Source organism: Thunnus thynnus, chromosome 17 (genome assembly GCF_963924715.1).
Source record: "Thunnus thynnus chromosome 17, fThuThy2.1, whole genome shotgun sequence".
NCBI lineage: Eukaryota > Metazoa > Chordata > Actinopteri > Scombriformes > Scombridae > Thunnus > Thunnus thynnus.
In genome coordinates this window covers 14585293-14600921 of record NC_089533.1, presented here as the reverse complement: position 1 = coordinate 14600921, position 15629 = coordinate 14585293, and the positions used below count along the sequence as shown (strand labels likewise).

At 41.1% G+C, this 15629-nt stretch overlaps 1 protein-coding gene across 3 annotated transcripts; it reads right to left on the bottom strand.

Annotated features, from left to right (window-relative positions):
- Positions 1 to 220: 220 nt before the first annotated feature.
- Positions 221 to 14532, bottom strand: srl (sarcalumenin). 3 transcript variants are annotated; one of them, XM_067570437.1, is made up of 7 exons: positions 14374 to 14532; positions 5481 to 5570; positions 5256 to 5351; positions 4292 to 4327; positions 2842 to 2958; positions 2167 to 2400; positions 221 to 2012 (listed from the first exon to the last, which is right to left on the bottom strand). In XM_067570437.1, the coding sequence occupies exons 1-7, from the start codon at positions 14432 to 14434 to the stop codon at positions 1201 to 1203; spliced, it is 1446 nt and encodes a 481-aa protein (XP_067426538.1). In that variant the 5' UTR covers positions 14435 to 14532; the 3' UTR covers positions 221 to 1200. The 3 variants fall into 3 exon arrangements, with proteins under 3 accessions (XP_067426538.1, XP_067426539.1, XP_067426540.1); XM_067570438.1 differs by lacking the exon at positions 4292 to 4327; XM_067570439.1 differs by lacking the exon at positions 14374 to 14532 and having other exon boundaries at positions 4292 to 4445.
- Positions 14533 to 15629: the final 1097 nt, after the last annotated feature.

The window sequence follows — 15629 nt, the reverse complement described above, 5'->3', positions numbered from 1 at the left end:
TCAGTACACATACACAGCCTATTTCAATGCCCATTTGGAAAATTTACACAGAAAAAAAAATCAATAAATAGATTTCTAACCTGCAGAAGTAATGGCAGAACAAATGGATAAAGACAGCTATAATTTAAACACATCTTTCAGGTGTTATTTCTTATGGTCATTCAACTTAAAAAGCTGGGAAGCTTATTGATGCAGGAAAAAAATAATTCATAACACAGTATTGAATTTCTGCCAGAGACTGGCAAATTTATAGAATCAAACAAAAACAGTAAGAACAGTTTAAGAAGTGAAGCAGATGAACGTACCCTCCCCACTCTGAAGACTCTGACTCTTGAACCCTGACCTCTGCTTCCATCACAGTGCTCATTTCACAGGTTGTCAACAACCAAGACCGGTGAGCATATAAAACTAAGAAAAAAAGGCCTCATTTGTTGCATGGCAGGGTTGGTTCAGGTTTCAGTAACATAAGGAAATGTTACATGAGTTTGTTAGAAGGCAAATACACGCACCAAAACTGACATCTGTTAAATAAGATGTTACCACTAACATGCAGGGTTAAGATTAATCTATGTCAGCAGTAAAGGTTTGCATAACTACCCAAACACAAAGGCTTTGTGTAGCACCCACAAAAAGGCTACTTCAAAAACAGCTTATGAAGCTTATGGAATTGACCTGCTGCAATGCAATTCTCAGGATTTTACAACACAAATTTGCAACACCTGTTTCCACTTTCCTGTTTTATTCACATACAAGGGAGCTGGTATTTGACTGTTTTTAGTATCAGGATTTTCAATTTTTATTTGCTCTAGCTTATCGTTTTTTCCATTTCTGTTTTTCTTCACATCATTACTTCCCCAATCCCCAAAACCCCAGACAGTCCACTGTGATTGTGCAAGGGAGAGAGGAGGGCATGTATTTTAACAAAGCTCAGTGATCAGTGGCATGTTCTCATTTATTCAGCACTTGTATCCTTAAGCTGCCTTTTCAAACAATGACCCTTCCCTACCACTATCTGCCTCATCCCCACAGTTCCCTAAATGCACCTTGCCATATTCTCCTGAGGAAAAAAACACAAACAAAAATCTCCTTTCCTCAATACGATACAGGCATTCTGACAAAAGCAGGGTTGGCTTTCATCAGAGCCCTTTTCTTCACCTCCTCTATCTCCTTACTTCCCCCACTCAAGTTATTTGGTGTTCCTCAGTTCTTTCGGTAGCGATTCTTTGGCTTCTCACCACAGCCAGTAGCCTCGCAGGAGGACAGGCCAGGCTGCTTGCCAGAGTTAATGCTGCTCAGAAGGGCGGGCAGCTCATTGGTGATTGCCCTCTCAATCTTATCCAGCAGACAGCCTCCCATGTAGGAACACTGAGCCGTCAGGGCCTTGAAGTTGTTGATTGGGTTGATGCCAAAGAAGTCACGGTAAGCGTCACGGTTGGGCAGGTCAAACTTGCTGACATTGGTCTTGGCTAGGATGGATTTGAAAATATAGAACTTGTCGGGGTCGTCCACAATCTCTTTGAAAACTAGTTCAGGGTCACTGAAGAAGCTCATCTTCTCTTTAAAGGTCTGGACATAGCGGTCCACCAGCAGGCCGTGGATGCGCACGCGGATGCCATGCTGGCGGATAAAGGCAATCTTGTTCTCCATACGGTTTTCAATCACCTGGTTAAGATCTTCGAGCAGGGAGATCTCCTCTCGCTTGAAGAGCTCACGGCTGGTGTCAGGTGCGTAGTCATATGGCCAGAAAGAGCTGACGTAGACGCGAGGGGGTTCAGTCACATTGATGAGGGGAGCTAAGCTCCAAAAGAGTGCTCCATAGACTCTCATCAAGTCCTGGGTGGCCAAGTTGTCAGCCTTGTTTAAGATGATGCGGATCTGGGACTCACGACCCTTCAACTGCCGGAAGAGCATCTCCAGCTCCAGGCCAACGTCCAGCTTGGTGGGGTCAAACACCACGAAGATCAGGTCAGCACGGTCAATGAACCACTGGCAAACATCATTGAAAGGATAGCCTAGATCGAAGAAGAGACATAAGTAACTGTTACAACTAAATACCGAGTTGCATCACATAGATCAACGTCCACGAGTAAAATTGATTAATGAGGAAGTTCTAATGTATCTGAAAATTTGCAAACTGAGGGTAAAATCTTCTGCCTCGTGCTTTACCTCTCTCCTGCTGCTTGCGGTTCTCAATGATTCCAGGTGTGTCTACAAAGGTCACACGTTCCAGCAACTTGTGGGGCATCTCAATACCAATCAGCTTTTCCAGGAAGTTTTGGCCAAACTTCTCCAGGGGAGAAAAGGAGCGAGAGCTGTCTGCAGCCATAACAATGCCCTCAACAGAGCGGATCTTCTCCCCGTGCATAATTACAGTGAACTCAGAGGTAGTAGGCTCAGCTCCTGAAGATTCATGAAAAAAAAGAGTTTAGCAAGAACACACGAAAAAATCTGAATAGATCCACACAGAGATGAGATAAGATGTTAAATCAATTGAGCAAGGGGTACTAGATTGCCAAAAATCATTGTTGAGCCTCCTTAAGATGGATCTAATTCAAAAAAATGCATGTAATGGTATCATGTGATGGATCTGCCTACTTGATAGCCAGAATGACATACTCGTACACTCACATATGTAACCTTGTAATATTTAGATAAGACAGTTGCCTCTCATAAAACCAAAAGACAGTGGCCCTTTTGGTTTTATGATGCTATTTTAGGGTTACTTCATCTTTCTCTTTGACATTTACATTGGGTATCTGCCTGAATGCTCAGCCTGAATTGTAGATTACAACATTAAACATTGTTGATTACTACTTTAAAAAGAAAATGTGTGTAACATACCTGTGTAGAGCTGATAGGGGCTGTCGCTCAAGCCCAGGAGGTAATTGATCATGGAGGACTTGCCTACACTCCAGGGTCCCAGGAACAGCACCATGGGCTTGGAGGTAATTTCTCCATCTGTGAATAAAAGATGACAAAGATTAAAATCTCAGTAGGATGGCTAAATGATGATGGAGAACCTCTCAAGTTCATCCCAAATGTTATGTGTGAAATTAAGTTACACAGAGAGATGTAGGCATCTGCAAAACTACGCAATTGTATTTGTTTCTGATGAAAAAAGGCCTTAGAGCTTGTGCTGCAGTCTCCATTTCCTTTTATGCCTCATGAAAGGATAGTTTTTTTTAACCAACAATCCATCCCAAATATATTCTGGGATTGTTTTTGGGATGAACTATATTTTAATTCTGAGAGACACCGAGAAGCACATCAGAATAACACTGTCACTCTCAATCCAGAGGAAAAGAAAAGGATATGGGTAAAGAAAAATGTCTCAAAGCTGTTAGGCATATTTAATAGCATAATAAAAAGCTCAGTGAAGTGCTGCAGCCATGTCTCAGTGACACATAGTTAGGCAGTGTCCATACTATGACTAAAGACTCAAGAGGGAAAGGCTTTCAAAGCAAGCTGTGTGTCTCATAGCAGGCTGACATATGTGTGTGTATGTGTGTGTAGGGGTAAGCTCTGCTGTGTTGGTCCAAACCTGCATGAATTCAGCAACATATGAAGAAAAGCAAAAAAAAGAAAATGTCATCACAAAAGAATGATAAATAATTCAATTAAAATAAAATTTAAAAAAGAAAATAAAGAAGAAAGTGTGTTTATTCAGTTCACTCCTAGCCAAACGCTCACCACCCTTCCCCACCAGTGTCCCCTCCTCCAACCTGTTCATCCTTTGCTGAAGCCAGAACTGCACATGCAACCCCCCACATTTTATACCCTAACTACACAACTTTCTGTGTAGTCTCTCATTAAATACATAATATACTACCTAGACATTAAAAATTCATATTTTAGGAACTTTTGATAATCTGTATATGCACATTTCTTCCCTTTTAATTCATTAGTAAGAAGTTAGAGTTTTGGTAATTTTAAAAAATTTGAAGTGACAACCAAAATGTCTTTGAGTAATCTCCTTGGATAACACTGCTGTCCAAAGTGATATGAATAGAAATCCTTATGACACCAAAGATAAAAGTGGTGACATAAAGAGTACAACCAATTTAGACTCACACTGCACTCCTTCTATGGGTTGATGCTTTCACTCATGGAGCACTTTGACCACACATCATCTAAAGTGAGCCGTGCTTGAAAAACTCAACCCATAGAGAGCAGCACAATGTTCATTTTGATCTAAGTGACTCACAGATGTATGAAGACAAATGAAGGGGGAAACGGAGGGGCTGAGCACTTCAGGCAGTGCCATGCATGGGTAAGTCCCACCCACACCCACCTGTGGCTGAGTCCCCCAGGGTTCGTCCGGAGTAGGCTGTTAGATGAGGGGAGCGGAGGGGATGGGGAAGGAACAGAAGAGGATGGAGTACAGAGAAGTGAAGGGAACAGGAAGTGGAGGAGAGTGAGGAGAGCTCAGTGAGGGAGTGAGGTTTCTAGAAGCAACAGGGAAGGGGTAGAGTAACAATGTGTATGAATGGGTGGGAGATAATGGAATGTAGTCCCATATTTGACTTGATGTGTCAAACATGTCAATCTCTGCATAAATGGAAGATGTGAATCTGATTGATTGCCCAGTTTTTGACTCTGTACAGCGAGAAATAACACTTCATATCAAGGCATGGCACTCAAATGATATTTTATGCCAAGCCTGGAAAGCCGCAAGAGGGTGAGATTTATTTCATTGTGAAAAAGAGTTTGTTCTTGGTAGTTCAGTGTACTGTGTTGAGGTTACTGTGGAGAAATAGTGCAAAAAGTCATTTAAAAATCAAACAGGGAAATTACAAAAATGTGTAAAAAATGAATAGAAGAAAAGGGGAAGAAATATTTTAAAAGTAGCATGAACGGAGTGATACAGACAAGATGATACTTTACCTTTTCCCTAAAGCCTGCATTGCCACAGCTAAGTTCAGTTTAAGTTGGACTTTAAACTGAATACAATTGGGTATGATTACATTTGTTGTCACAATTTTTATGCTCTAGAGCCTACAAAATTTCCAACATACTATTAGAAATATCACAGGCAGTCCATACCTTCATATAACAGTGGTTCTGAAGAAGAGCCCTAAGAGCCCCAAGAAGTGAAAAAGTACAAGATCCTGCTATTTTTATGAGTTGATAGTGTAAAGATGTTGCATGTCAACAAACAAGTCAACAAATCAGTCACTAAAGCAACCCAAACAAAAAATCCACACAACGGAAGAAAGTGAAGCAGAGTGCAGTTGAAGTTGAAGCCTTGGTTATACCTGAGATCTCATGCTGCCTCAGCTCATTGTACTTGTAGGCCTGCTCCATCGGCTTGATGGATGTGTGGTAGATCTTCCGCAACCTCTCCAGAGCCGCTGGTGGACAAGAAGGATGATGGGAAAGAATAATAAAGATGTTAGCATGAGGAATTTCTCTCTTCTTTTCTTTCACATTACCAGCTCTAGTACATGTTTCTAGTCTACTGAAACATCTCTGATTTTCACCTGCATAGTCTCCCGATTTTTCCTCAGCTGCAAGTCGCAGCGTCTCATCGATGTGAGATCTGTCTCTCAGGGCAGAAATGAAATCTTCCTCTGTAAAAACAACAATGACAAAATTAAACTCAGTTCAAGTTCTCAGTGTCTCTTTAATGGTCTGATAAAGGAGTGATGGAAGTGGACCCAGGTGGCCAGATTTGGTGAAAACCAACTGAATGACAGTTTCATTATATGTTTGTCATATGTGATCAATAAAGCTTTGCTACTGAGGCAAGTGATGTTGTTTTTTTCTGTTTGCGCGTCAATCAATACATCCTACATCTCGCTATATATGTCACAACTGCTGGGTGTAACACAGAGACATTTGGTAATAAACGCTGGAGGACAGTTTTACATTGGGTGTCATCCGTTTCAGACATATCAGACATCTGAGCTGTCTCATGATCAAACGTTTGCCACCCGAGCCTTCATCTGCAGCTCCTTGTGCAGGAAAAGGCTCTTCGACATCGTCTTTTCTTCTAGTTCTCCTCTGTTTTACTGCTGTCTATTAGATACAAAACCTTAAGAGTGTTCACTGTACATGTTAGCACCAACCCAATATTTTATAATACCAAGTGTCTGGAAAGAATGACCACAATGAATAACTGATATCATTTTGGTGCTTTCAGTGTGGCAGACTTCTTTCAGCATTGATTCCCTGCTGTGTGGTTCTTTTCAGCAATGAATATGAACAGAGGCAAACAGTCACAAAATGTTCATACTGAATGTATTAGCAAAATGTTCACTATTGAACTGGGAATAACAACACTTAACCTAATTTTATGTGTGTTTGTACTGAAAATTGATCCATTATAACATCATATGTAATTAAATGACCTTTAAAATGGTATTCTTAAATCACACAAAAGAAATCTACAAAAAGGATAAAATAATCTCATTGTTTTAATCCAAATTTATTTTGAGCTTTATTGTTTTAAAAAATATTTTATTATTTAATTTTTGGAGATTTATTATGTATGAATTTCTTTCAATGTACACATAATATTGGGCATTTTGGTCCAAGGCAGATACCATTTGTCCCTCAGCATACATACACAAGGGGAGCAATTTGGGGTTTAGTATCTTCCTCATGGACCCCTCAACACGTGAACAGGAGAAGATGAGAGTTAAACTACCAACCATATAGATAACTGCTTTTAGGAATGTTTCATAAATCTTTTGACTAATCCCTCTGTTAGTTAGTCATGAGGTAAAAAAAACATTTTAAACATGCATATGCATATTTCATAGGAGCCACATTGATAATGTTAATAACAAAATGTATAAAAGTAATAATATATCAGTTGTGTGTGTGACTAGGAGAGAGAGAGAAAGAGAGAGAGAATCCGAGAGAACGTATCCGCTCACCAGTGTGTCATGTCCAGTGTTGAGCATATCGGATTACTTAGATCACAGCTGTTAGTACAATCAGCTCTTAATTTAGAAAGCAAACGCTGAAAATAAACAGACAAAGACATTTGTTTGGCATCACCATGGGATTTATAACAATGGCAAAGATAAGAGAGAGGCAGACAGACAGAGTGAGGGACTTCCCCATTTCACCTCGGACCAGGAGGAGAACTCAGAGCTGGACTGAGTGTTCTAGTTAGTAATATACATGAGACAATGATGTGCAATCCTCTGTCTTTTCTCTTCTATATTTACCAACCAATCACAGACTTATCAGTCTGTAAGACCTGTCCTTGTGTGCCCAGGTCTCAGAGCAGGCGTCCCCGTGATGCCTCTCACACTGTCCTGCTTCAGACAAATCTGCTGCGGTTATGAGCTATATATAGGAGTAGTTGGGAAGTCTTCCTCGTTCACACTTCCATGCCCTGGGGGGTTATGGGCCTTAGTATCCAAGCTACCAGACACTCCCCTAATAGAGTTGTGGGGGAATTTTAAAGGCATTTGCAGCATGTTAGTGGAATATTAAAGCTGATATAGTAGCAGCTGTGGGGCAGTTAATTGCAGTCATTGAATTGTAAATCAGAAAACACATGCCATAATCTGAATATTGATGTTGTTATATAAACACATCATCTGCATACTTCCTGTCAGCACATCCCAGTTAAACTCAGTTTACTGGTGCAGGAAACATATTAGCATAATTCAAAATCAATCCTTGACTTGATCTTGAAATAGGTTAGAGAAGAAAGTTGATAGAAAATGACAGAAAAGAAAAAAACCTCTTCAGCTGCACATCTTTTGACTTCCTTGACAAAAATCTAACAAAAACCTTTTCAAAGTTGCTGCTTATTGTGTAAAACTAGCAATAAATGTTCAGATGAAAATGCCTGCATGGAGGATCAGAAATCATGAAAAGTTAGCACTGTTGCCAATGGCATAATAGTCATCACAAAAAAACACAAAGTGAAGCACTCAAGGGAAGTTAAAGATTTCTTATCAGGTTACAAGTCAAGTCATCTTAGGCTTATGGGACAAACTTTAATAATTTTATGTACACTGCAGTAAGAGCTCAGGTTTCTTTCATTCAGTTACATCATACTGAGCTGAAACAGGTCCAGGAGCTTTTATAGTTTGCATCTTTCCTCTGGTGTACACCAAATAATAACACTATAATCATTTGGCTGTCATTACACCTGATTTGCTATTGGACTTTTTTGCACATAAGAAGGTTGTATTTGAATTAGCAGCAGATTCTGGGTAGTAAGAAGTGTCAGAGGTCAGGAGGTGACAGAGGAGGTACAACCTAAAGCCATATTCCATGAAATACTCCAAAACCTCATTCTCTGGCATCACAACAATTCATGTTGAGCGCTGGAACTCATTTAGACAAAAATGAATGACCATATTTTTGATAATATGATTGTGCTTGTTTGATGACAATATATAATCCATGACATTATTTCTCTGGAAGAGATAATTACAGAACTGCTTCTTTTTTAGTGTCAGAGCCAAGCAACAAAAGTTTGTCTCACAGCAAAGCAGTGTTGGATGTTAACGGTGTTTTCTACAGGTGACTATATACTATATTTTTAAGTGAGGAGGCTCAACCCTCTCAGAGGGTAGCACTGTAATGGCATCCTGCACCCTAACCTGGAGTAAAGCCACTGGCCATGTGGTCATTGACTTCTAGTGTTTCTGGCCAAGTGTCCGTCAGAATTGCACGTTGCTTTGGCCAAAACTGACGCTGTATCAAATTACAGGAAAATCATCTGAAGGCCTGTTTGTTTACAAGCCTGAAGCAAGCTTTTTTATATCACAACACCACAACTGTTTAAGATATAGACACATTTATATCATAAAATGACCTGGAGTCAATAAAACTGTATGCCAAATGAGTCAGAAATTGAAAGTGTCCTTTCTCCATTCATAAAAATCCAGGGAGCACTTTCAGTTAATCAAAAGATTTGACACCACAGGACGGCAAAAGGAACATTTCAAACCGTGCATAGCTAAACAATAAAATAAAGACCCCCAAGGATAAAACATTATATGGCTCAAGATTTAGTTGAGACCCCAACAGATTTTTCTTTGCAGTGTAGCAGCAGTGACACACTTCTGGTTAAGGAACAACGCAACACCGCTGATTCTCCCCGAGTCAACCTGCTAAAAATAAGCCTGTGTAATGTTGCTCCCAGCACGGTGCAAGAACAAGAGAAACCAAAAGGTTAGCAGCCAGAATAAAAGGAGGTTATAAGTAATGCTGCAGTCCTAAAAATATGCAATAATGTGACTACGTATTTATATACATATAGAATATGTTTAATTGTCAGGTTGTTAAAATGGAAAGGAAAATGGGTGTTATCCTTTCATGCATTTGAACTCATAATACCATGTCTGCCATCCCTTCTTTATCCCGTCACTACACTTAATGCACTGATGAAGTAGCAATACAACTTCATTTTTGTCATCTTTAGAAACAACAATAAATTATGTAATCTTGTAGCATTATCTGTAATAAATGGTTGCCATATAGAAACCTCAAGACAGATCATGGCACAGGTTGGCTGCATGTCAAATGAATCAAAGAGAAACACGGCACAGGTAAGAATCGAGGTTATTAAGGTTATGGCTTATGCTCTGGCACAAGATGTGACAAGTTACACTATGAGTAAGGGATTTTTTCTTGTCAGTGTGAGAGAAGTCACCTATCAGAGGATGCTGAGGATGATTCAACTTGGAGGCTAAAGTGGCTCTTGAGGAACAGGTTTCATCTCTTCAACATAATAGGATTGTATCTGCAGTACACAAAGCTTACTCAAGTTTCTGTAACTTGACTCATCACTAAGAAGAGTCATGTCTTTTAACACTAGTCTCTTGAGTGGGCCTTAACTGCCGTGAACTTGTTAACACCTTCCAATCCAGTCAATCCCTGATTGAGGCCCAGAGCTCCGCAAAGATCAGAGAGGCCAGTGTTGCCTGTGGACGGCGGGCCTTGCATCAGTGCTCAAAATGAACCCTGCAGGCGCCAGGGGAGTTGAACCCCTGACATCTGCGCCCAGGACCATGTGTCCTCACTGAGCCCCGTTGCCACACAACCCTCCCTCAGTTTGGAGAAACATTCTGGTGTCATCGGCACATCCAGTAGGAATGTTGGCGATTTAAGCCTACTGCGGCCTCAGCGGCTGAGTAAGTCATGCCTCAACTATAGATCCTTATGTGGATGCTGTTCAATTATCAGATACAATGTCAATTAACTACTCTGAGTGTGAAACTCCTGTGCAAAGGTTGAAAGTGCCCAAGTTTAAAGACCCCCTCTACTCTACTGCATTTTCCCCCAAATATTCGAATTTAACTATACAAACTGATATATGTACAAAGTTTGTCTCCTGAAGGCTGAGGGGAGAAAACTGCTCTATACTTCCCTCTGCACTTCCCTCATGTGGACATATCAGCTACATGATTGAGACAAGTTTTAAAAAACAATGCAAGTTGAGTTGAGAGCTCTCAGTTTCGTTCTGAACAAAAATATGCATTATTTTATGTACTCAAAGCATGCAACCCTAATGTGTATATATTCTTATGTAGGCGTGCATGTGTGTGCTGGTATGTATTTGCAGTCATGTGCATTTACACTGTATGTATATATTAGGTAAAACCCCAGGATGTGTAAAACCCCCAGATCATGTTCTGCTTGCAGCACAGTGGAGGTAAATTGAATTAAACTGAACATGATGAGGGTGGCGGGCCGGAACCTCCAGTCAGAGGATTTATCCTGAGCACGGGGGGATTCAGGCAACCTTAACTAAAGGCCAGGGGGTTCCACTGGAAAGATCCATGGAGAGGTCTCTATTTTTTTCAGTTTAAACAGAGTGGATGAGATTTTTACATAACAATTGGTTTGTAAAATCCCAAGGATTTAAATGCCATCAATGACACACACAAGCCAATTCTCCTGCTCACTTTAGAAGGACTTTGCATCTGCATTTCACTAAAAACAGAGTCTAGTTTATGCATAATAAAACTGTGCCCATAAAAATACACAATTCTTTCTCAAGCAAGCATCAGAGGTGTGAACGTAGTCAGGAGAGCTTGCATAGGGTGTGGTGAGAAGAGGCCACGGATGGCAACAGGTGGCACAGCATGTGGAGCTAGTACTCCCCCATAGTCAGAAATAGCCCTACAATGGGTCAGAAGATGGATAGAAGAGGGGGCAGAATTGCCTCCTATTTTAAGGCATTGACCGTTAGTCATTCTGGAGACTGAGAGACATCCCTCATAACAGGCTGTGTAATATAATGTAATATATATGTATAAATGTCAAATACTGTACTGATTTTAGCAAACTAAACAAATTACAGTCTCCCATGTATCTCAGGTATTTTACACATGAAACAAAGCTCCATCACAAGTACAATCCAGTTTTATGTCTTTTTTCTACATTTCACATTAGTCCCCGTAAATGTATGATCTCAGCCGGAGTTACTTTACATGAAAATGCTTTCTAGATCCAAAGGTGGGTACATGTTGGTCTACAGTAAAGGCTGGGCTGTTTTTAGCTGGACTGACTCAAGGTTTATTACTGGCACTTACAGATCATCTTATGTTAGCTATATCCACATTGGAAGTCCTCTAAGGGGTCACAGACGAATGGATACGAAGAGGAGTGACAGGCTCAAAGGAAGGTGCAAGGGCAAAGACACTTTACGCTGAGGTGTTGATCTGATGCCTCTATCCCTGCTCTCCTCTCCGAGAGCCAGGAAAGGTGCCCTTGGGACTGGGAGACTTGTCTTAAGGAGAGGTGTGGAGTAACAGAGTACAGTTCAGTGTCCCTTCCACTACTCCCTTCAGAGGGATGTCCCAGACATGCCACATGCCATCGCGTGGAGACTGTGCGCCATTAACTTTCCATGTCTCCTTTCTGCACACTGAAAAGTCCAAAGACGTTTTTCTTGTTTCAGTGATCGATAATATTATCACTTAAGTATAAACCACATGTGTAAAGAACTAATCAAGGCTCCAATGAGGCTGTAATATAAGAAAAAAATATATATCCCCAAAAAAACCCCCAAAAACCCTTATAATTACCTAACAGTTACTATAATAGCCTACGTTTACCCCTACATGTAAACACTGTCAGATCTACCTAAAACTCTGGTAAGGAGCAGAATCATGGACCAGGTTGGTCATGTAACATATGTTAATCCATTCACACCCACAAAAATATAGAGGATTCCACTGGTCATTGCTTCGGCATGAAAGATCGAAGTATGTAACACATGCAGGTAAATGACTGTAAAGGAAATATTACGGCACAGTCAGAGCTACCCTGGCACAGCAGATGGAGCAAGCTGTACTGAACCCGGAGGTTTGATCAGATTGCTAAATCCCGCATCTAATGATGTCTAACCATACATCTGAGGTAGGCAAAGCATTATTATGCCAAAATGATTCTTCTATTTTGTCTACAAAACGTCAAATGTCAAGGTGTCCTTAGTTTACACCAAAATGTGGACAGTTCTAATCTTTCATTTAATGCGATGGATGCTGTTAATCAACTGGCTTCAGTCTTCAAATTTGCATGTGACAGTAATGAGTGTAAGATTTCACAACATCAGTATTACCATGTCAATGTGTAGGCCCTGCTGCTGCGTTCAGCTTTATTTCTCACAAAATCCACAATGAATGAAACTAACTGTGTTAGAATATAATGTTAATGTCTTTGCTTTTTAGACTTGCTTTTTTGCACAGCCCAGGGCTGTTAGACAGCCTATGATGAAATGATAGCAAATCGATTCCACATTCCTTTAGAGGGAGATTACCCTTTTCTGCTCCTCTCTGCAGAGTTAGCTATTTCATTGGAGTTCCCGACAGCGATCAAACCAATCAATAACACAAATGATTACATACTGAGCGGCAAGAAGTTCATGATTCTCATAATTGTCCATAACCTGCTGGTATTGGAATCAAAACTCTTGTGTGCTCTGTAGCAGAAATCAATATTATGCATACGCCACCACTAAAAGACACCTGCACAGGCCTGCAGAAGAGGTCTATGAAGGCATGAGTTGCAGCCACAGTTCAGCCCCTCCTGCCTGGAGAATGCATGTCCCTATAAGGCCAACTGCTGGGAATAAATTGCGATTGTGACAGTGCAGAGTGACAGCAGCTGTGCAGCGTATCTAAAGGGTAGCTAGGGGATGGGAGGGGTGAGGAGTCAGGAGGGAAGGGGAGTCAAGCGGAGGGAGGGAGGAACTATAGTGGACAGTGTTGGGTTTCAGGAGGCCTTCCAATCTTAGACACCTGACAGCAGCCTGGAATATGGAGGCCTGGCCCTAGGCTGTGGAGCTGAACGCCACCCCAAGGACAGACAAGGGTGACAGACAAGGGTATCTTCTCTAGTCCAGATCCATAAGCCAGTCCACATTTTCAGCTGGGATAATCTGGGAGTAGTTGTGGGTGATCAGCTCACCAAGATATTCAATTCCATGGGTTCCATGTAATCATATTTATAATGAGATAGCCATAATCCCTGTGCTTTACGATGCTATCATCACAGCGACTTGAATTTCAAAGAGGAGTATCTCTTCAAAATCAATAATAATAATTTAATTAATAATAATTTATGAACTTGTAGAGGATGTAATTCAAGAATGAAGCAAAGAGACCAAATCTATGAATGCGTAGGTAAAAGAGACTCGTGTGTCCAATCAAGCTCCCGCATGACTGTTCTCTTCTAGTCGGGTAGACTTTCCATCAGCTGGTGCCATGCATTAGGACAGCTGACACGCTGTCAGTCCACATGAGGCTGAACTCTAGTTTGAATATTCCTGAAGAGCTCTACTTCAGAAACTCTCCAACACGTATGATAGGAAATTTGTTCATATATCAAAAGTGGCAGACACTACAGTATTTGTTGTGTTTCAGATTTAAAAATAAAAAGGTTAGGAAGATACACTTAAGTCCTCCATTTAACACCTGGTGCCAAAAGTGTAATTATAAACTGGGACAGATTTTAAATAGTTCTTCTTGGTGGTAAAGACTGGTGTAACATTTCTGTCTCTGTCACTGTCTATCCTTGGCTGGTGTCCCCATAACTGTCACTGTCCTCATACTCTGCCTCTAAAAGCCAATGCCATTCCTGGCTAAACTGCCCCCACAATGGACACAAGAACCTACTTGAACTAACTATTTTTGGCAGTAATACAATTTAATATCTATGACTATAACAACAGTCTGAATCACATCTTCTGGATCTGAACAGTCACTGTATGATCAAACTAATGATCAAATGTGGCAGTAGCACATTCAATACCCCCACCTCTAAACTTAAACCAAATCACTGTTTCATTCTTTGGCAGCACTTGTACACAAACATATATAGCCTCAGTGCACCGCCCGACATAAACCTACAGGCCACCAGATATTTGACCAAAATGCGTCTGAGTCTTACCTGCTGTGGCCTGCAAAAGCAGCAGGGAGACGAAACAGCAGATCGAGACTGCACCCTTCATGATGGCTGCCAGGAGAACTCTGATAGTCACACAGACTATATATACCAAGGCAAGAAGGTTAAAGGGCTTGCAGAGAGAAGAGGCGGGGCACAGCAGCTGGTGGAGGGGATGAGATCTGTGTGTTCCCTGTGTATTCGAGGTGTTGCAGGAGTCATAGCATGCCACAGGGACTCTACGCGTACAAGCAGCTGACTCTCCTTTTTAGAGAGGCTGCAGCTCAGCCCCCGGCATCAGTGCAAGGAGACCTGGCTGCTGCAGTGATGATAATAATACCAAATTTGTTTCAGTGACTGAAAAATGTGTGTGTTTAAAAGAATCAAGCTTAGAATGGGATACTTCACTTTCACATGCTGTATTTCTTGGCTGGGTGCAGTGACATACTGGAGTCTTGTCGTCACTGTAAGATTGACAGAAAATCATCACGTAACTGCCAGAAAAATGACAGAAAACTTGCAGTTGTTACATTTCTGTTTGTGTGCAGATTAAACAAATGAAATATACGGTGGTAATTTGTGATATTTAAAGGTACCAGTAGGGATATTATTTTTTTTTACCTTTGGAGAGGGTCTCCCAAAATGTCAAACTATACCTTTAACATTCAATTATTTCAATTAAAGGTATACTACGCAGAGAGTGCAGCGGTGGTTGAGTGAGCTAAAGAGTGAATGAAGAGAGTGAGCAGCACTGGTGAGAACAAAGCTGTGAATCAGATAAATAAAATGTTATTTTCTGATTGTTTCACAGCATTTAGTTTGAAAGCACAAATAAACGCACCCACACCTCTGCACAAGCCTGCCAGAGGGTGCCGCATTGCCGGATTTTGTGTGAATGCTCTGCGTGTGTGTAGCTCAGACACACAGACCTGCTGCTCTTTGTACATCCACGACACAGAGACAGAGAGCAGAGCAGAGCAGAGGAGGGAGATGGAGACAGCTATGTAACCTGGTCGCTACGCTACGAGTCCCGACCTCACTCCCTGCGCACTGTTGTTGGTTGGGGGCTACACACCCACTGCCCAAAGGTTGATGTCCAGAAACATCCCGAAAACAGCAAAATAATAAGAAAATACAGGCAGAGGGCAGAGTCTCTGTAGATACATACACCGCCACACACTTCTAGTGGGTCATAAGTTTTGATTGAGAGGGATTACTTTTATATGAGTCTATACATTGTTTGTTTTTGTTTTTTTAGGAAA